We start from the raw sequence: 22,673 nt of genomic DNA, 5'->3' as shown, positions 1-22,673 counted from the left end.
TATACATATTCTAATGCGGGCTGCTGGATCAAAACAAGAGCAATTGTTGTACACGCACCCAGCTGGACATCACCAACTATCGCGTCCATCCATTCTGCATCTAATGGTTGATGAAATGGCTTTGCATGTACGGCGTGCAACTGCAATGAATTCGACCTGCAATGGCTGATGAAAGAGCTTTGCATCCATCCATCCGTCCGTCGAAACATGTACGGAGAGGAAACTGAGATGCTCGACAATGTATGCGGTCATTGTCTAGTCTAGTAGTAAAATGCAAAGCAGCAGTGCCAAAAACAAACGTGACGTAATGACATTCCCTGTACGCCCATGTCGCTAATGACGCCACACCCTATTTGAATCACGTTTCGTGCTCCTTCTTGTGCCTGGTATAGTGCTATGGACTATCAGGCTACGCTCTGTTCGTCCTGCTGGAATGTAGCTCTGCCAAGGCGAATCTTACACTTGCATCCCATTTTTAATGCCGAGTCGTCGCAATCAAGTAGAGGCACCTTCATGTGGTCGACGGGTGGATGTTGAGCATTGGATTGTGTTGATGGTACTACACGGTCATGTGGGAGTAATAAGCAGTGATAAGCTATAGATTTGATATATATATTTTTTTGAGGGAAGCTATAGATTCGATATTAAAATTAATCAAGGAAAGATTTTCATTTTCACGAAGGAATAGCAATGTTTCGGTAAGAAAACTAGAGATATTCTACGGAAATAAGTTGCACAGTTATTGTATTGTTTATCAAGGACCTGGTGCGAAGTGCAATAGTATTATTTTGTGGCAACCCCTTTTTCTTTTGGCTTTTGATTTTTTTATATTTGTGTTTCTGCTGACAATGGCTATTCTGAAAACGCTTCGATGAGTTTTAAAACTTTTGTTCACTTCCAACTTGTGAAACTTGGTACGAGCGGGCATAAAATAGTATGTTTCATAACCTACGACCAACAAAATCATAAGTTTTAAGTTTCGACTCTGAAACTTTGTACAAGCGATCAGAAAAATCGTAAGTTCAAGAAGCTGCAACCGACAAAATCGCAAGTTTTAAGTTTCAATCGTGAAACTTGGTACGAGCGACCGACAAAATCATAAGTTTTAAGTTTCGACTCTGAAACTTTGTACAAGCGATCAGAAAAATCGTAAGTTCAAGAAGCTGCAACCGACAAAATCGCAAGTTTTAAGTTTCAATCGTGAAACTTGGTACGAGCGACCGACAAAATCATAAGTTTTAAGTTTCGACTCTGAAACTTTGTACAAGCGATCAGAAAAATCGTAAGTTCAAGAAAGCTGCAACCGACAAAATCGCAAGTTTTAAGTTTCAATCGTGAAACTTGGTACGAGCGACCGACAAAATCATAAGTTTTAAGTTTCGACTCTGAAACTTTGTACAAGCGATCAGAAAAATCGTAAGTTCAAGAAGCTGCAACCGACAAAATCGCAAGTTTTAAGTTTCAATCGTGAAACTTGGTACGAGCGACCGACAAAATCATAAGTTTTAAGTTTCGACTCTGAAACTTTGTACAAGCGATCAGAAAAACCGTAAGTTCAAGAAGCTGCAACCGACAAAATCGCAAGTTTTAAGTTTCAATCGTGAAACTTGGTACGAGCGACCGACAAAATCATAAGTTTTAAGTTTCGACTCTGAAACTTTGTACAAGCGATCAGAAAAACCGTAAGTTCAAGAAGCTGCAACCGACAAAATCGCAAGTTTTAAGTTTCAATCGTGAAACTTGGTACGAGCGACCGACAAAATCATAAGTTTTAAGTTTCGACTCTGAAACTTTGTACAAGCGATCAGAAAAACCGTAAGTTCAAGAAGCTGCAACCGACAAAATCGCAAGTTTTAAGTTTCAATCGTGAAACTTGGTACGAGCGACCGACAAAATCATAAGTTTTAAGTTTCGACTCTGAAACTTTGTACAAGCGATCAGAAAAACCGTAAGTTCAAGAAGCTGCAACCGACAAAATCGCAAGTTTTAAGTTTCAATCGTGAAACTTGGTACGAGCGACCGACAAAATCATAAGTTTTAAGTTTCGACTCTGAAACTTTGTACAAGCGATCAGAAAAACCGTAAGTTCAAGAAGCTGCAACCGACAAAATCGCAAGTTTTAAGTTTCAATCGTGAAACTTGGTACGAGCGACCGACAAAATCATAAGTTTTAAGTTTCGACTCTGAAACTTTGTACAAGCGATCAGAAAAACCGTAAGTTCAAGAAGCTGCAACCGACAAAATCGCAAGTTTTAAGTTTCAATCGTGAAACTTGGTACGAGCGACCGACAAAATCATAAGTTTTAAGTTTCGACTCTGAAACTTTGTACAAGCGATCAGAAAAACCGTAAGTTCAAGAAGCTGCAACCGACAAAATCGCAAGTTTTAAGTTTCAATCGTGAAACTTGGTACGAGCGACCGACAAAATCATAAGTTTTAAGTTTCGACTCTGAAACTTTGTACAAGCGATCAGAAAAACCGTAAGTTCAAGAAGCTGCAACCGACAAAATCGCAAGTTTTAAGTTTCAATCGTGAAACTTGGTACGAGCGACCGACAAAATCATAAGTTTTAAGTTTCGACTCTGAAACTTTGTACAAGCGATCAGAAAAACCGTAAGTTCAAGAAGCTGCAACCGACAAAATCGCAAGTTTTAAGTTTCAATCGTGAAACTTGGTACGAGCGACCGACAAAATCATAAGTTTTAAGTTTCGACTCTGAAACTTTGTACAAGCGATCAGAAAAACCGTAAGTTCAAGAAGCTGCAACCGACAAAATCGCAAGTTTTAAGTTTCAATCGTGAAACTTGGTACGAGCGACCGACAAAATCATAAGTTTTAAGTTTCGACTCTGAAACTTTGTACAAGCGATCAGAAAAACCGTAAGTTCAAGAAGCTGCAACCGACAAAATCGCAAGTTTTAAGTTTCAATCGTGAAACTTGGTACGAGCGACCGACAAAATCATAAGTTTTAAGTTTCGACTCTGAAACTTTGTACAAGCGATCAGAAAAACCGTAAGTTCAAGAAGCTGCAACCGACAAAATCGCAAGTTTTAAGTTTCAATCGTGAAACTTGGTACGAGCGACCGACAAAATCATAAGTTTTAAGTTTCGACTCTGAAACTTTGTACAAGCGATCAGAATTTGTAAATTTGGGTAGGAGCGACCGACAAAATCATAAGTTTTAAGTTTCGACTCTGAAACTTTGTACAAGCGATCAGAAAAACCGTAAGTTCAAGAAGCTGCAACCGACAAAATCGCAAGTTTTAAGTTTCAATCGTGAAACTTGGTACGAGCGACCGACAAAATCATAAGTTTTAAGTTTCGACTCTGAAACTTTGTACAAGCGATCAGAAAAACCGTAAGTTCAAGAAGCTGCAACCGACAAAATCGCAAGTTTTAAGTTTCAATCGTGAAACTTGGTACGAGCGACCGACAAAATCATAAGTTTTAAGTTTCGACTCTGAAACTTTGTACAAGCGATCAGAAAAACCGTAAGTTCAAGAAGCTGCAACCGACAAAATCGCAAGTTTTAAGTTTCAATCGTGAAACTTGGTACGAGCGACCGACAAAATCATAAGTTTCAGAAGTTGCGACCGACAAAATCATAAGTTTCATGAACCAAAACTTAAAACTTGTCTAGCCTTCACAAGCTTTTTTCTCGCCGAGCTCGAGCATATCATCCAGCTCGAAGTCTAGCTCGGACTTGCTCAAGCTCGACTCAAGCTTCTACCAAGCCCTAGTCAAATCTGAAAGGATTCACTCAAACTTGGCTCGTTCACAACCCTGGTTCAAACAATTTAGTGCGATCTCTCATTTGTCTCTTCTCCTTGCTCGGACAAAAAATATTAGTTCGTTCAATCCATAGTAATCGGCGCTGGTTTAATACAAACAAACTTAATGCAACTTTATACTAAACCAGCGTCAATTAATATGGATTAAAGGGAGAATTTTATTCACATTGCGTCTCATATAGGAGTGTTTGCTTGGTTTCGGTCCCAACCGTGGCATCGGTGCCATAAGATTTCTAGCTTGGACACCCTCCTACGATGGTTAGACTAAGCTAGCACCTGGACTAGCTTAGGTTGGCACCGCGGCTGAAAAAAAAGAGCTTAGGTTGGCACCGGTTTTTTAGCACATTGCTTCATGATACAACCCTCACATTCGGCTTGTTGCCAGTAACAAGTATATCTATATATAGCTAGCCAGTTAGGATTAGCTCCATGCCTCCATCCTATCAGTGTGGTATGAGAGCTGGAAAGAGAACTGAAAGAAACACGACCAGTAACTACTAGTGTACTGCCCCGGCCTTCCCACTGAAAAAGTCAGACAACTTTTTTTGACCCTTAGACAAAATTCAGACAAAATGTCATGCAAAATTTAGTTAAGTGGCTTAGCGTTTAGCCTTAGGGTGTAGGTTTTGTAGTACCGGCCAGCGGCAAAGAAGCAGCAATGAAAGAGACAGGCTACATTTGGTGGGGGAACTAAATTAGTGCACCGGGTTAGTTGGCACGGCTTGTGCAGGCGATTCTCCGTTGTAGCCAGCAAACACGGCTTTAGTCAATGTTATTATTACTGTTATTGTTACTCACTGAAGCCAAGTCCTAGCCTCCTAGGCTCGTAGCCAGCGGCAATTACAACACACAGCCTCACTCGCGTAGTACGTCCTCCGTGCAGGTGCATGCCCACGTACCTGCATGTCCTTGTGAATTTCCGTATGTACAAATAGCTAGTCAGTTATCCCCTCCGTTTTTATTTACTTCAAATAGTAGCTTTGGTCAAAGTCAAACTTCATAAACTGTGACTAAGTTTATCGATAAAAATATGAACATATACAATAACAAATCAATAACATTAGATTCAATTATTAAATGTACTTCCACGTCATATAGATAAGTTATGGGAAAGGGTTTTATTCTTTTCTATAAACTTGATTAGACATAATTTGACTTTAGTCAAATCTAATGCGGAATAAATAAAAATGGAGGGAGTATTACTATTAGGTCCATCCTATTAGTGTGTCCCGAGAGCTGGAAAGAAAACTGAATGAAACACTACCAGTTACTGCTAGTATACTGCCCCGGCCTTCCCAACGAAAAAGCCAGACGAAATTTAGTGAAGGAGCTTAGCATTTATCCATTTTTTCTAAAGAAAACCACGTGTTTATAATATAATATTGAAATTTACAACACACGTAGTTCACACTAGACAATTCCAGAAAGGACAACCGTCACAGCACATCAGCAAAAAACACCCACATAAAAGAAATTTACAAATTGATCCTTGAGGGGGTTGATTGCAGAACCAAATGTTTGCCTGCCATCGTTCACCAGCAACAACGTCGCCGGAGGAGTAGGAGACAAACACCACAGACTGGACAGTCGTCGGAGCACCATCACATCACTATTTTGTGAGCCGAGAAACCACTGCAGCAGGCGGCAGAGCACATATCGTTGTGGAGCGTTGGCCGGGGTCAACCCCGTGCACCTTGGGCCTCAAATTCGATGTCTTCAGCCGATGAGGATTTACAAATACCAAAAATATGATTGTAAATCCTCGTACCTTCCACCAGAGGCAATTTTATCGTACATGCATCTTGGGCAAGTGCCTGGGCTCGATGCAGCCACACACATGAACTCAGACGAGCTACAAATGCCATCAAAATCGTCGATGTAGTACGGAACGAACACTCATTTTTTTAGGGGCTGGAAACACTGGCGCATCCTATTTGGCGCTTCAGGCGCCTGTTACAATCCATTTTGCAAATGGTCGCCTGAAACACTCCAAGCTAGCCCGGCTTGTTCCAGTTTTTTTTCCTGTTTTACAAGCGCCAAAAAAGGTGCGGGCGTTGTCTTTTTCGTAATGCGACACTTAAAAATACCAAAAATGTGATCGTCACGTCCTCGTACTTTTCACGAGAGGCAATTTTATCGTGCATGCACCTTGGGCAAGTGCCCGGGCTTGATGCGGACACACACATGAACTCCGACGAGCTACCAATGCCATCAAAATCGTCGAAGAAGTACGGAACAAACACTCATTTTTTGAGGAGCTGGAAACACTGGCACATCCTATTTGACGCTTCAGACACCGTTACAGTGCATTTTGCATCCTATTTGGCGCTTCAGGCGTCCGTTACAGTTCATTTTGTAAATGGGCGTCTGAAGCACTCAAAGCTGGCCCGGCCCATTCCAGTTTTTTCCTGTTTTACGTCAAAAAAGTGAGGGCGTTCGGTGTCGAACCGGACATTCAAAACACCAAGCCATCGCCACATTAATGTAATTTTCTTTCTTTTATTTGATTTTTCAGTTCGGTTCTTTTCTTTTTTCTCATCCTTTTGTTTTCTTTAATGCGCAGTTATTTTAAATTCGTTAACCTTTTCTCAAAATGGATGATTTTTTTTTAATTTGATGAAGTTTTTTAAAAAAAATTGATGAGCCTTTTCAAATTGGATTTTTATTCAAAATCAACGGACATTTTTCGAATTTGATGAACTACTCCCTCCGTCTGAAAAAACGTGTCCCAAGGTTGTTCCTCATATGGATGTATCTAGCACTAACTTGATGCTAGATACATCTATTTGGGGGACAATTTTTTTGGGATGGACGGAGTATTTTACAAATTGATGAACTTTTTCTCAAATTAGTGAACTTTTTTCAATTTTCTTGAACTTTTTTTGTATTTCATGAACTTTTTTGAATCCGTAAAAAAATTCAAACTCATGATTTTTTCTTAAATTAGTGATCTTTTTAAAATTCCGTGAACTTTGTTCTTAAATTAGTGAACATTTTCATTATCCGTGAACTTTTTTGAATACGTGAGCCTTTTCTTTTCAAAAAAATATATTCGTGAACATTTTTTTAATCTCTGAACTTACATTGTTTGGAATAGCGCAGCTACTATTGTCCTTAGCTCTTTTCGAGGTACTATGGATAACTAGTACTCTCTTCGTTCTAAGATAGATGGCTCAACTTTGTACTAGCTTTAGTATAAAGTTGGGTTATCTATTTTGAAACGGAGGGAGTACCTGGTAGCCTTATTGGTTAGCCGAGCGGGTGTAGGAAAGCAAGGGTGTGACTTTGAATCCTCGGCGTGACAATATTTTTTAGGATTTTTCCGCTGGCGTTGCGCGTTCGTGAGCCAGCCCACCAGGGCGCTGCAGCGAGCAGTTGGGTTAGACGGCGTTGAAGGCGCGGAATAGGAAGTCCCGGAAACACTCTGTGGAAGAAAAATATGAGAGAATCACTAAGTGGGCCAGCTAGGCCGTTTTCTAGCTTCAAAGGCCTAATACATTTACCGTGCTTCCTATTAGCCGCCTTGAGCGCGGTTTTCTTCCTTAGGCGGACACAGCGCACACACACGCCCATTAAACCCTCCAACTAGCTTTGGTTTTAGGAAGCTACTGGATGCTTCCGGTTCAGGTTTTTTATATGTTTTTTTGCTGGATTTTCTCTACAGGGTTTTATTTTATTTTGTTTTCCTTTCCGGTTTTTTCCATATATTATTTTTTGATTTTTTGATTTTCTGTGAACAATTTTAAAATTCATGAACTTTTTTAGGATTCATTTTTTGAACTTTTTATTATTTGTTTACTCTTATTTTAAAAATGCATGAACTTTCTCAAATCTGCAAAATTTTATCAAATAAATGAAGTTTTTCAAATTTGTGAACTTTTCTAAATTTTGCAAACTTTTTTCACATTCATTAACTTTTTCTTATAACCCATAAACTTTTTAAATTTTGTGAACTTTTTTCAATCCATGATTCATTTTCCAATTTAGGTGCTTTTTTAATTTGAAAAAAGGTCAAATTCAATGTTTTTCCCCAAAGTCAACCAGTCAAGCAGAGGGCAACCCGCTTATTTGGCAGGTCCTAGCGAGTGAGTGCTAAGCTACCAACTGGCGCACAAGGCGCTGAATAGGAGGTCTCGCCGTCTACTTAGTTCCCTCCATTATCATAAACAAGAAAATTATCTTCAAGGGCCATAAACAGGTTTGCACGGCTCGTGAAGGAAAACACGACATGATCGCTGCGAGCTGGCTTACCTGTCCGGCTATGTTTGACTCGAGACCACCAGCGAGCCAGTGGTAGTGACTGGCGGCCATGCCCTAGCTAGCTCCAAGACTGGACCACCGGCAGCGGGCAGGAGAGATAACTCGCGGAGAGTGTGCGTGCTGCTGGAGCACCAGTTAGGCTGCAACTCTGACGGGTGAAGGCAACAATGGAACCGCAAGGCAGAAATCCCGCTCAAACTATTTTATTCTTCGGGGATAGAAAGGCAAGACCCAATCCGCACTTTCACTAAAATCGATTCGTGCTACCCGCTCAATTTCTTCATCAACACTTGTCACTCTTGGAGCTTGGGCTTCTAGGTAGTATAGGTCATCCTTGAAAGCTTCCTTGCTTGTGGTGTACTTTAAGAAGTTTGTAAAGGTGTCGTGGTCGCCTTTAAGACCAACTCCGAGTGATTGAGGCTCATGCATTGGGTGACTCAGAGTGAGAATATTGTGAGCCACTTGTTGGTGTTCCGGAGCTTTGGCTTCGGCACAACTCCAATGGAGATTAACACATCCCAAAGAGTATGAACTTGGGGATAAATTTCTCATCCTCGACTCACTTGTGATTAATCATTTCTCGCATGGTACTTGCTTTTGTATGCTTCTTGGATGGCTAATTAGATTGTTGCCTGGCATACTTTGCATTGAGCTTGCTTGCCATATAGGTTATTCTTACCTAGTTGCATATCTAGAGAATTTACTTTATCCGAATTGACCAAAAAAATTGAAGTTAAGCTTAAAATTTATAGTTCGTATTCACCCCCCTCTAGTCGACCTGTCGATCCTTCCAATTGGTATAAGAGCTTTGATATTGTTTAGCGACATGTCATGGACAGGACAACCTAGTTATACGCTATTTGTATGATATTCCCAATCATAAAAAATCAATCTATTATAGTGTCACGAGGTGTGTGTCGTCCCATCGAGTTGCTACCTCCGGCCAAAATCCGAGCAATCTAGCGTTGGGCATGGAGTAGGAACTAGGCAGTGGTGATAGTGAAGCTTTGCACACAGCAACCCAGAATCGGAGAGAGAGAGGAAAAAACGCACATGGCAACCATTTTACAGCTGCCAATGGTTACCATGTGCTACATACCTTAAAAGTTGGACTCCCTGAGATTAAGAGTGTCAATGAGCGCTCACTCTTCAAAGTGCTTCTTGTAAAGTGTCTAAGTTGTAGACTATGACTGGAGGCAGCCAATCATCGGAGCTTGCATCTGTTGTAGCGTGGTTCACCTGGTGGCAACAAAGACAATTGGTGATAGGAGAATCGGTGCAATCTTGTGAGAGATCTACCCTTGTAACATCCCCAGCATCACACTACAGTAATCCCTTATGATCAGTGCCTAATCATCTTGATTTACAAAGCTTAATCATGTTAGGGGTAATATCTTAACTCAAATCCCTTCTCTGAATTCTATTCTAATTCAAAGTGAAATTTGAAGTTGTAAAAAAAGTTGCGGAAAAAATGTTCATTATTTAGAAGATATTCCAAAACAATTTGATGTTAAGAAAAGGAACATCACTATGTTGCTAAAATGAGCAGTAGCAATTAATCCAGTGCAATTCTAGCATTTTAAAATGCCACTCCATTTATGAAAATTCCAAATGGATTCAAATAAATCCCAAGCTTATGGTGGCAGTGCACCACTGCCCCTAGTATTTTTTTTCACCAGTGGCACATTTTTGCAAAAGATAATTAGTGCAAAAGAAAATGCAAAAGGCTGCTGTTAAATGAAATTAGAAAAGTTTTAAAAGAAAAAGAAAAGGGGAAAGAAAGCCTCCTGCCCTCTAGGCCTCGGCCCACCCGAGCCGGCCTAGTGGCCCACTCCCCCCGGTCAACTCTCTCATCCCCCTGTTCCCCCGACCCGAGCCGGGCGCCCGTTCCCGCCGGACCACCTCGCCGGCTCCGTCGCTACAGCGCGCCGCGGAGGGGATAAGGCCGCCACGAGCGCGCCTCGGGACGCCTTCCCACCCCCCACTTGCGCCTCTCCTCCCCCAGATCCACCTCTCTCCTCTCCCTCTCCTTCGTTCTGGTGAGGAGACCGACGCGGTCGCCGCCGTTCTCCGTCGTCCACGCGGCCACAGCCATCGCATCGCTTCGCCGTCCTGTCCATCGTCTCCACCAGTCTCGACTACATCGTCCTCAACCACGAGCGCGAGTAGGAGAGCTCTGCTACGCCGCGGATCGAGCCGTTCCCTTTGCTTCGGCCGCCGGCGATCGTCCTCCGTCTCCGGCGACTCTGCTGCTACTAATCTTCCACGGGCCACCTTGAGCCGCTCGGTGAGCTCCGTCACCTCTTCCTTTTCCTCCTTTAAATTGCTGCGCCCGTAGCTCGCCGCTTCTACGGTGTCCGAACACAGCGCCGCCGTCGAGCTCCTCGTCGTGGCCACGCTCGCCGATGCGCTCGTCCGAGCTCGCAGTCGTGCTCAGCACGCGCGTAGGGCCCCGTAGCGCCGCGCTCGCCTGTGCGCCCCACTGGCTGCTCTGCCCGCGCGCCGCCTCTGCCGCTCGTGCGGTGCGCCACCGTGTGCGTGCGGGCGTGCTGTGTGTGTGGTGAGTGCGTGCATGCAGTGTGTGTGTGTGCATTGAGTGGGTGGTCGAGCCCACGCCCGGCCACGCCCACCTCCAGCATCGCCGCGCCGCTGCACTGCTGCTGCTCCTCTGCCCGCTGCTGCTCCTCTGCTACAGTAACATCCAGCTACTGTAGCAGTAGCCAACTATGCATCTATTATGCTGACTGGCCCTCTAAACAACCTCAAAACAGCAACTAGATCAAGCCTAACATAGTTAAAATAAATATGTGCGGGTAGTACACTTGACAATGCTCAAATGTTTCCATTGGACCAAATCCTTTTAGTGCATAGATTAAATTCGATGAAAATCACAAAATGCTATCTTTTGTTAGCAGAAAACAGAGCTATGTGTGGGTGAGTGTGTTCTGCGTAGTGTGTGTGCGTACAGTTGGCCATGGCCGTGTGCTCCTGTGTGTGTATGTGTGCATCATGCGTGTGGCCGGTTGGGCTATGCCCATTAGTGGCCGGCCCTAGCTTAGATTAGTACTGCTAGGTTTTAATTAGTGTTAAGTTAGTCTAGTAGTAGATGACATGTAGGCCCTTTTAAATAAGTTAGATTTGTTTAATTGTTTAGGTAAATAGTCTATGACATGTGGGCCACACCTGCCCTTTGACTAGTCAAATTTAACTTAGTCAGTTCGGTTTAAGCTAAATATATTAATCCCAAGAATTCAATTAAGTTTTGAAAAATCATTATAAAATAAATCGTAGTTCGGATGAAAAAATTTTGTACATGAAAGTTGCTCAGAACGACGAGACAAACCCGGATGCGCAGCCCGTTCGTCCGCCACACATCCCTTGCATAGCGAACATGCAACTTTTTCCCTCCGGTTCATCTGTCCGAAAACGCGAAACACCGGGGATACTTTCCCGGATGTTTCCCCCATTCGCCGGTATCACCTCCTACCGCGTTAGGTCACACCCGGCACATCTTATTGCCATGTTATGCTTTGTGGTGCTATGTTTGCTTTATATTTACTGTTTCTTCCCCCTCTTCTCTCCGATAGACCCCGAGACCGATGCTGCCCTTGTGATCGACTACGTCGACGACGACCCCTCCTTGCCAGAGCAACCAGGCAAGCCCCCCCTTAATCACCAGATATCGCCTACTCTCCTCTATACTGCTTGCATTAGAGTAGTGTAGCATGTTACTGCTTTCCGTTAATCCTATTCTGATGCATAACCTGTCCTTGCTACTACTATTGTTACCTTTACCTGCAATCCTAATGCTTAGCATAGGATGCTAGTTTTCCATCAGTGGCCCTACATTCTTGTCCATCTGCTGTGCTATACTATCGGGCCGTGATCACTCGGGAGGTGATCACGGGTATATACTGTATACTTTATACATGATACATGTGGTGACTAAAGACGGGTCGGCTTGTGGAGCACCCGCGAGTGATTCACGGATTGGGGGCTGAAAGGACCTTTGTCCCAACGGCCCTCTGTGTGGATCTTTGTGGCGAAGCGACAGGGCAGGTTGAGACCACTTAGGAGAGAGGTGGGCCTGGCCCTGGTCGGCGTTCGCGGTTATTTCAAAATAACACGCTTAACGAGTTCTTGATATTTGATCTGAGTCTGGCTACTGGCCTATACGCACTAACCATCTACGCGGGGACAGTTATGGGCACTCGACGTCGTGGTATCAGCCGAAGCCTTCGTGACGTCAGCGACTGAGCGGCGCGCGCCGGGTTGGACCGCGTAACGCAACTTCCTTTGTAATGGAGGTTGCTAGGTCTGCTCACCGGCCGCGTTCGCAACGTGCAGGTGTGCAATGGGCGATGGGCCCAGACCCCTGCGCCATAGAATTTAGACCGGCGTGCTGGCCTCTCTGTTGTGCCTAGATAGGGCTGCGATGTGTTGATCTTCTGAGGCCGGGCATGACCCAAAAAAGTGTGTCCGGCCAAATGGGATTGAGCGTGTTGGGTTATGTGGTGCACCCCTGCAGGGAAGTTAATCTATTCGAATAGCCGTGATCTTCGGTAACAGGACGACTTGGAGTTGTACCTTGACCTTATGACAACTAGAACCGGATACTTAATAAAACACACCCTTCCAAGTGCCAGATATAACCCGGTAGTCGCTCTCTAACAGGGCAATGAGGAGAGGATTGTCGGGTAGGTTTATGCTATGCGATGCTACTTGGAGGACTTCATTCTACTCTCTTCTACATGCTGCAAGACGGAGGCTGCCGGAAGCGTAGTCTTCGATAGGATTAGTTATCCCCCTCTTATTCTGGCATTCTGCAGTTCAGTCCAATGATATGGCCCTTTACACATATATCCATGCATATGTAGTGTAGCTCCTTGCTTGCGAGTACTTTGGATGAGTACTCACGGTTGCTTTCTTCCCCCCTTTTTCCCTTTTCTTTCTTTCTGGTTGTCGCAACCAGATGCTGGAGTCCAGGAGCCAGACGCCACCGTTGACGACGACTCCTACTACACCGGAGGTGCCTACTACTACGTGCAGCCCGCGGACGGCGACCAGGAGTAGTTTAGGAGGATCCCAGGCAGGAGGCCTGCGCCTCTTTCGATCTGTATCCCAGTTTGTGCTAGCCTTCTTAAGGCACACTTGTTTAACTTATGTCTGTACTCAGATATTGTTGCTTCCGCTGACTCGTCTATGATCGAGCTCTTGTATTCGAGCCCTCGAGGCCCTGGCTTGTAATATGATGCTTGTATGACTTATTTTTTTTGTAGAGTTGTGTTGTGATATCTTCCCGTGAGTCCCCGATCTTGATCGTACACGTTTGCGTGTATGATTAGTGTACGATTGAATCGGGGGCGTCACAACCCTTGCAATCAAGAGGAATGATCATGGTAATTTCCTTGCGGCGGTGACCTGGTTCATACCCCATGTGACTAGTGTGGATTCTGCTGAAATAATTGCTAATTGGAATGGTATCTATTTGGCTGCGAATATTGACTGCAACTAGGTGCTTCTTGAGTCTGGTTGCTTGTTTTGCCGTTGAAACATTGCGAAAAGAGGAAGATTACTTCGATCCTAATGTTGTTGCGATCATAGAATGCAAATCAACTAGCAAGTGAGTGTGGCCATGTTGATTATCAACATTGTTATAGAGAAGCCAATGAAGTGGCGAATTGCCTAACTAAATCTGCATTTAACTCTATATCTTTCTCCTTTTGGGACACTATCATCCATTTATTTCATCTTGCCTTGTAAATGATCTCTTGATCTTGTGGTCAATAAAGTTCTATTACTGTAAGAAAATGATTCTTGCAAATAAAAAAATAAATACGATAGATATGTGGTTTTCTGCAAAGTTGATTACGATATTTTTATGTCAAATACTCAGCTTCTTGTTATTCGACCCATTGGTTATGAATGCTCTTGAATACGTTGACTCCAAGTGCCTCAATCTTATAACACACAATGTTATATAAAAAAGTCTTAAAAACAACTCCGCAATGTAAATTGTAACATAGTGAGTACTAATTGATTCAAAACATTATCTTAAACTAGTCTTGTATGTAGGCTAGTCACTTCAAAATTGCTAACGTCAATAAACCTTTAGCCACGCAAAATCAAGACTTTAACTTCTGTTACCCGCGCCAACAATCAAGTTCCAAGTCCCAGCAACAATTTTTGAGGGGTCAACTTTCAACTACCAACAAAGGGAGTGACTATAGGTAAGTGGTCTGATAAATTATTTTAAGTAAATCGATTTTCTAGGCCATTAGATTAAGATCCAACGTCTGTTCATCTTTCTTCTTCCTCCAACTCTATCCTTCTCCAACCGTTCCTCCTCCCAACTTACATATAGCTATTGTGAACAACAAATGCATGTTGCAACATAGAAAAATCCAAAAAAAAATATTGTGTTTGCAAAGACCCAAAGTCCATTTCCGAACAACAAAAGAGAAGGCGGAGCTCAAAGAACATCAACTTTTTGAGCATGACAAACCAAACGTCCGAAACGACAAATTACGTTGTCTTTTTTTTGTGGGTAGACAAATTACGTTGTCGTGGATGACAATTTTCTTAGCAAGCATAATAAATGTGTTGTTGTAAGGATGACAATTTTTATTACTAGCAAGCATGACATCCTCAGGACAATATAATTGTCATAAAAAACGTTTGATTTGCCATGCTCGAAAAATCCGAAGTCAGATTTTTATCATTTCCGAAGAACTATTTTCCAGGCCCAGTTGCAAATTGCAGCGGGGAGGCCTCTCCCGGTTAAACCAACCCCTCTGCCGTAGTCCAAAGCCCAGGCTCCAAAACCGCAACCAAATGTCCTCCTCCACTGCCCCGTCCCCGTCGCCGTCCCGCCTGGTGCCGCAGCTCCTGGTGGCCCTCCTCCAGCGCCGCCGCTTCGACGCCGCGCTCCGCCCGTCCCCCACCTTCCGCGGCTTCTCCCCGTCCTCCATCGCCGCCTCGCTCGCCGCCATCCCGCGCCTCATCCTCCCGCGCTCCGCGGGCCGCCTCTGCCCGCAGCGGCCCTTCCCCGCCCCGTCCTCCTCCTACCACCGCCGGGTCGCCGCCGCGCTCACCCTCGCCTTCCTCAACTGGTCCCACTCCGACGCCGCCAACCCGCGCGCCGTCCCGCTCACCGAGGCCCCGCTCCGCGCCGCCGCGCTCTCCCTCGCCCGCGCCCGCGCGCTCCCCGCGCTCTTCGGCCTCCTCCGCGAGCACGCCCCGCTCGTCTCCACCGCCGCGCTCACCGACGTCATCCGCGCGCTCGGCGAGGAGGGCCTCCCGCGGCAGGCCCTCGCCGCCTTCCACCGCGCGCGCCAGCTCCGGTGCTCCCCGGACGCGCAGTGCCACAACACGCTGCTCGCCGCGCTGTGCCGGAACGGCCGGTTCAAGGAGGCCAGGTTCCTGCTCGACCAGATGGAGCGCCCCGGCGCGCGCTGCAGGCCTGACTCCTACACCTACACCGTGCTCATTTCCTGGTACTGCCGGATCGGGGCGGGGACCGGGTGCCGGAAGGCCGCCAGGAGAAGGATCTATGAGGCCGGGAGGCTGTTCCGGAGGATGGGGGAGAAGGGGCTGGAGCCGGACGTCGTGACCTACAACTGCTATATCAATGGCCTCTGCAAGACGTACCGCGTGGAGCGTGCGCACGAGGTGTTCGATGAAATGGTGAAGAAGGGGTGCTTGCCAAACCGGGTGACATATAACTCGTTTGTGAGGTATTACTGTGCGGTGAATAAGGTTGACAAGGCCGTTGAGTGGATGAGGGAAATGGTGGCGAGGGGGCATGGGATGGCGACATCAAGCACGTACACACCTCTTATACATTCGCTATACGAGAGTGGGCGGATCGGGGATGCAAGGCGGTTCATGATCGAGATGGCGGAAAGCGGGCACCTGCCAAGGGAACACACCTACAAGCTTGTGAAGGATGCAACTGAAAAGGCCGATGAGGAGGCCTTGCCAGCAGAGCTGTGTCACTCCATTGAGGATGGCATCAAGGAAAGGTTTCAGCATGTACTGCGTATGAAACCCATAATGCGGCCAGTGACAAGATAATCAGGATCAACATTGAGGTTGTGCAAACTTAACATAGGAGAGGTTCATCCTGCACACAGAAGCTTCTTGATTGAGAATTCCAAGGGGCATGCTAATGCATGTGTAAGCTGTTGAAGACTGTGATCGGGAGTGCCCTGGGTAGAAAGCTTTGTTGAAAGAGCATTGCCTTTGAGAGTAGATGATGATCCCAGGGGAAAATCACTTGATGAAAATGAGATTGAAGCCCAAAATACCACCAATGAGAACTCACAGGATTGTTCTGAGGCAAAGATGAAGTGGATTTGTGCAGAAGGTAAATGTTGTGTGAGATTCTCCTCACAATCATAATTGATGCGGGAATAATTGCTGTGCAACAGCCAACAAGCCTGGCCTGTTGTTGTTTACAAGTGGTAAAACCTTTGTTACTGTACATTTCTGGGATCATGTAGTTTGCAGCATGACCATCATAAATTTGTATTTCGCATTTTCTTTTATATACATTCATCACAAGGAATTTGTTTTTCTCACCCAGGCCTACACATGTTCAGTTTACCAGAATTGCCAGTAAATTGTTTGTGAAATTGTGTGTTTTCTGTTCATAATTACATTAATGCTTTGTAATTTTGGCAATGGCATCATTGGGATTGCATCTATATTAGAAGTCACTGCATTCTCCGTTGCTATATAATGTAATTTGGTGAACACACGCATGAAGTGTATAATGCATGTCAAACAAGTCAAAACAAGCTGTATAAAGGTCACACATTCTTTACTGTGACGAATAAGTCACTCCTATAAAACAAAATGACTTACTAAGGTAGCATTTCTACAAAAAGAACTTCACACACGAACTCGGAATATGGATAACAACAAGGACCCAAAATTTAGTTTCACAAATTGCACACAACTTCCAGTTCATGGCTGACAGATGATTTATACTGATCCGTCATACCGATACAGAAGTAGAAACTCTGTAAGCTTATGTTGTCTGCTTTCTGTTCGTGGCCTTCGCTGTATATACCAAACAACCATCTGTTGCTCCCTCCATTTGATGCTTATGAAATGTTCAGGGATCTGACTCTTCACGGTTTCCAAGCTGATGGCGGTGGTGGGGGTGTCGGGAACATTGGGGGAACTGCTGAGAAGATGGTGTTCTTATCAATTGAGTATCTTCCAGTATCGATGTCAGCTAGAGAAATCAATGCTGCAACCAGGCCAGCATTTGCTGCAAGAGTAGGCTCTGTGTAATTGTAATTTGTGCGGATATCTTTGAAGCCATCATGCTTGTCAGGGCCAGCAACCATTGCTCCGACGAGGATATTAGGGTTTGCTTTCTTAGACTCCCTCCATTTAAAACCTCCTTTGCATCCGTACTTGACACCGTTATGAGGGATTGATGCCCCTCTGTGATGAACGCGCTTGGGGTACTTCTTTCCAAAACCAACGACGTAGCTCATCTTTTGTGGGTTCTTGCCTAGAATGTAATCAAGCTGCAAATTGAAGGGTTTTGAGTGTCAATTGACTGATACCTGCTAACGTACATTATACATTATTTTAGTCCAGGAGTATTGAGTACAAAACTCTACCTGTGACTTTGCAAACTTGCGGAGGACATCTGTGGTATAGAAATTAGGTCCACAATACCACCCTGGTGTATCTGCAGTGTCCAGGTAATCAGCATACAAAGAGGCAAGGAATGCTGCATTGACGACGTACTGAAGTGGTTGAGGCCCTCCATGGTTGAGTTGTATCAATCCTCCTGCAAAACATTCGGTTACTTATCTTTCCAGTGTGGAAGTGGATTTAGAGAGGCAGTGGAAAACAAAGAAGGGCATTACCAACCTTTAGTGAAGTTGAATGAATTGAATACTGGTAAATAGGAGCACATGACATTGTCAGTTTGGTTGTGGAATGTCCTTAATATTTCTTCATAAGGATACCCTGGACTTAGGAAGAGCCGCAACCTGCTGAGAAGAACCTGCATAATGTAGAAAGTGTTTAATGTCGGATCATTCTTCATTAACATTGATCATCATTTTCTACTAATATTCTGATTCCTTTTAAAGCATTAATGTTCTTTCTCTTCTCATTTAGATGCTGTCATATTGCTTGTTTGTTATTCCTTTGGTGCTAAATGCTAAGTATTTCTAACACATCCAGTTAACTGAACATAGGTATGAAGTATGCTAACCTGAGATCCTGGAAGCTTGTCATCCCAGGTAAACACTCCATAGTTTGGGCTACCAATCCAGAACGCTCCCGCGTGCTTCGCCATCCCTGGAGCTGTGGCGATGGTGAGGTATGATGTGTTCCCCGTGGCGAAGTACATCCACGCACCGCCCCACACAAACTCATCCCAGTAGCTGGTGGAATTGTAGAACAGCGACTGATCAGAGCCATTGGGGCTGTATCGGCCGCGCTGCAGCCTACCGAACTTGTACAGCGCCTTGGCACCGTGGACGAGCTTGTCAGAGTACGTCTTGCTGTCCTTGAACACTATGGAAGCTGCGGCAAGGGCGGCAGCCATTTCAGCGGCAAGATCCGAGCAAGAGTGGCACTCGATGACAGGCCTCTTGTAATCAATGTCCTCTGGTCTCATCCAGCAGTAGTGGTCGTTCGGCATGGGGCCTTTGGAGGTGTCACCCACGCCGACCTGCAACAAGAAGTTCATATGACATCAGTGAGCTGAAACTTTACTCAATTGAGCAGATCTGGTGCCCAATTTCCCGGACACACGACAAAGCAAATCGGCGCAACCGAGATGATCAGCCTCTACGAACCTGGGCGACGATCCGGTCGATGGTGTCGGCGGACGAGTTGAAGGTCTTGAGCATGTAGTCGGTGCCCCACTTGATGATCTCCTTGACATGGTCGAGCTCGCCGATGGCCTCGTACTTGGCCCTGTACTCGATGACCGTCCAGCTGAGCATGGTCATGGACCAGGCCATGGGGTAATTGAACTTGATGGCGTCGCCTGCGTCGTAGAAGCCTCCGACCAAGCTCTTCTTGACGGTGCTGTCCGAGAGGCCGTCCTTCATGCCGGAGTTGCCCCTCCAGCTCACGCCGTTGTGCTTGGGCAGATGACCAGCTGACAATTTCAGACCACGACATAACGTCAGAACTCAGAAGGTGCGCTCCATTTTTGCTCTCGTATGAATAGATAGTTCCTTTTGCCTATACTTTTTCAGATACGTATGGAGACAATAGTTACTTTTCCCAAGGTGAAGTTTCTTCCGGTAAAATATGGGCATACGTAGTAACTCAGCCAGATCTCACCATCCCAGACATGCTAAATGTAGGAGGACATGATGAGGTGGCGAGGAGGCGAGAGGAGGACAAAGAGCTACAATAACTAGAATTGTTTGCATGCCCCCCCGTTGGCACCACGCAAAAGCGGATCTGGTCTCGGGCCGGTGCAGTGCAGGGAGAGGAAAGGGACGAACAAGAGGTGGAAATCGAAGCAAAGGTAGTAAAAAAGATGCAGGTGAAAAAAGGAAGAAGAAGAAGAAGCAGCTGGGAAAACTCACATCGCTGGGCGTTGAAGAACATGAGCGCCTTGTGGAGCGCGAGGGTGTACTGGTCGGGGGGCGGCGGCGGCGGCTTCTTGTGCGGGACGAGCTTGACGATCATCATGACGAAGCCGACGAAGAGGCCGACGCCGAGGATGAGGCCGATGGTCCACATGAAGATCTTGCGGTCGATGACCATGCAGCCGATGTCCACGTACTTCTTCTTCTTCTTCCCGGCCTGGTCGCCCGGGCCGGCCAGCAGCCAGCTCTGCTGCGTCTCGTCCAGCTGGTGCCGCATCATGGCGCCCCGGTCCAGGTCCCGGCTCCGGTCGTCGTCCGTCGCCGAGTCCGCGTTCGAGATCTCCAGCGTCCCGCCCCACGGGTCCCGCCCGAACATCCTGCCGCCGCCTTTCGCCGGCCGCCTCCTTGCTGCCTAGTTCGCGACGGCAATGGCCGGAGGAGGACGACGGGGCTGTTTCTCAATTGGAGGGAGTGTGGGTGGAGAGGGGGGAGACGAAGGTGGTGGTGGTACTGCGAATGAATGAATGATGTCCGTCCGGGGTGGTGGTGAGCGATGGCACGGCGCTATGTTATGATGAAGTGAAACGGAGGGAGGGGTCGGGGTGGTGGTTGGGGCGTAGCTTTCGTCGCCCCCTTGGCCCGTCTTTTCGGTTTGGTCTCGTTGCCGCTATCGGATGGGTTGGCTCCGGCTCTGGTTCTAGGTGCGCCGCTTACAGTGGAGGCCGTGTGTGGTGGCCACTCCACTTCACTCGCCTCTGTACCCTGTACCCTGCACCCCGTGGGGCTCGGCTGCAGCTGGGCTCGTGCGCCTCCTCATTTTGTTACTGTCCGGCCGGCCGGCGAGCATTAACTTTTGGTGCAGTAGATCTGGGATCGCCAGCCATCTGGGGCGCACCAGGCACGGTCGTCTCTAGATGGATGGCTTCTCGAACTGCGTCCACGTACGTAGCGAGAGAGATTTTACTGCGCAGGTGCCAATAATGCAAAGAGGGCGACAGTTCTCCTAGCCAGGCTAGCTAACTTTTGCCTCCTCCTCCTCCGTTGCTTTGCTTGGCTAGCTTTGCAGAAGTGAGCGGTTGCCGTTGCTCCAAGCTTGAAGCAAAGCCATGCGATTCGGGTGCTCCTGCCTGTGTTTGGGCATGCGTCTTTCTTTGAGTTTCTCCCTTTTTTTCCATTCTGCGTGCCTGCCTCTGTGGAATGGATAATAGTTTGGGAGTAGTAGCTACGTGGGGGAGAGGGTTGGTTGGATACTTGAAGTGGAGGGGAAGAAGACGGCCATGCCGCATGTGGCGGGGACGGGGAAAGGTACGACCACGTACGTCTAGCATATAGTAGATGCCCGTTGCTCTGAATGTACGCCGTTTTTCTCTATTTTTTCTCCGAAGTATACTACCGACCGTGCTTTAAAAACTCTATCCACTGCGTCCCAGGACATGCGTCACCTGCAAGATCCTTGTAGCATGTATTATAATGGGATGATGATTCCTGGCTAGCTACGCTAGCCATCCACCCAAATCTAACCACACCAGCAATATTATCAAACAGGATTTGATTAGGAGCTAGCTAGTGAGGCCGACAAAGCAGTAGGGGTTGGGAATGTTGTTGGTGCCACGATAGCCTGATATATATAAATTAAATTTTTGCGACAAACAGTACGGCGACGCCTGACATGGCTAGCTAGCTTGCTCTAAACAAAAACAAAACCCAGTGCTGCCAGGCTAGCTGCGGCTACTTCAATATGCATCAGTAGTACTGACAAGCCACTAATTGCTGGTGCGTGCATCTCTTGCCATTGCCGCCGTGCATTACTGCCTCTTCACGTACAAGGATGGTACACCGCAAGTATAGTATTGTAGTCGTTTTGTTGTTGTTAGTTTCTGGCATGGAAATCGCACAAATACATACAGAAATTGGGAAGAGCAATGGTTGTGGAAGTAAGACGCAATTGAATGAACGCCTTGATGTGTGCACCGCACTGCACAACTTAACTGGTGAGGGGTCACTCTCTTCACAAGCTGGGCTGATTACTCAAGCTCCTCTTGGCAGTGGCAGGACGGGGACTATGCAGCAGCAGCAGCAGCAAAGAAAATATTATTTATAGTAATGTACTACCAGCAGCTTGTAGTATACGTAGTACTCCCTCCATTCCAAAATATAATGCGCCCGCGTTTTTCGAGGTCCAACTTTGACCATAAATTTAACTAACGAGACCAACTGCGGCGGGAGAAAAAAATTATATAATTAAAAACTTCTTTCAAATACGAATTCACTGATATAATTTTTGCTCCCGCCGCAATCGATTTTGATAGTTAAATTTACGGTCAAAGTTAAAGCACGTAGATAGAGGAAGCACTACATTGTGGAACGAAGGAAGTACGTAACAAAATAATTTGCTGGGGGCGAGGCGAGGCAATGAGATAAAGAAATCGAGATCTGGGCGAGCTGTCGGTGGGGATCCCTTGGGCGGACGGACGCTTGCCAAAGACGACTCGTGTCCTCACGCCGGCCGGTCAGATCAGGGTCATGTGCGTTGCTACTTGCTATAGTACTACTATTTCCTTTCGAAAAAGGAACCCGCTGGAACCAGCGCCAAGGAGCCGGCTTTTTCTCATCGCCGGAATGAGATCTTTGTTTTCTTTTGGTCTTTGTTTTCTGAAGGCGTACGTTGGTGAATGGATAGGCTAAAAATCGCAGTAGGATTCGGTATAGTATTTTTTTTTTCGTTGGGGAGAGAAAAGTAGTTGGGATTTTATTTATGGAAGGTCCGAAAAGAGCAGGTGGTTGCTCCACTGGAGACTGGAGGCTGGAGTGAAGGGTGGAGAGGAGAGATGCTAAAAGAAAATGGAAAGAAAATAAGAATTGGAGATGCTCTAGGCAGTGAGCGGTGGATTTGGTCAGGCGCTGCGGCCTGGAGTGTCGGCAGGCAAATCCGGTAGGAAAATCAGAGATGCCTTGTCTCGCGCGCAGGCGCACTGAAACCCAGAGAGATTCGCCTGTTGCTGTTGGGGAGAAGGGCCGTGACCCAGACCTACTGCTC

At 46.1% G+C, this 22,673-nt stretch overlaps 2 protein-coding genes across 2 annotated transcripts; one reads left to right on the top strand and one right to left on the bottom strand.

Annotated features, from left to right (window-relative positions):
* Positions 1-14,849: 14,849 nt before the first annotated feature.
* Positions 14,850-16,633, top strand: LOC125550556 (pentatricopeptide repeat-containing protein At1g77405). Its single transcript, XM_048713579.1, has one exon. It carries the CDS (start codon positions 14,886-14,888, stop codon positions 16,125-16,127), a length of 1,242 nt encoding a protein of 413 aa, XP_048569536.1. The 5' UTR covers positions 14,850-14,885; the 3' UTR covers positions 16,128-16,633.
* Positions 16,634-16,854: 221 nt separating this feature from the next.
* Positions 16,855-20,205, bottom strand: LOC125550555 (endoglucanase 10). Its single transcript, XM_048713578.1, has 6 exons — positions 19,634-20,205; positions 18,887-19,194; positions 18,298-18,759; positions 17,949-18,084; positions 17,693-17,865; positions 16,855-17,596 (listed from the first exon to the last, which is right to left on the bottom strand). Exons 1-6 carry the CDS (start codon positions 20,010-20,012, stop codon positions 17,189-17,191), a joined length of 1,866 nt encoding a protein of 621 aa, XP_048569535.1. The 5' UTR covers positions 20,013-20,205; the 3' UTR covers positions 16,855-17,188.
* Positions 20,206-22,673: the final 2,468 nt, after the last annotated feature.

The sequence above is a fragment of the Triticum urartu genome, chromosome 4 (genome assembly GCF_003073215.2).
Source record: "Triticum urartu cultivar G1812 chromosome 4, Tu2.1, whole genome shotgun sequence".
Taxonomy (NCBI): domain Eukaryota; kingdom Viridiplantae; phylum Streptophyta; class Magnoliopsida; order Poales; family Poaceae; genus Triticum; species Triticum urartu.
This window is presented reverse-complemented; position numbering and strand designations above follow the sequence as displayed.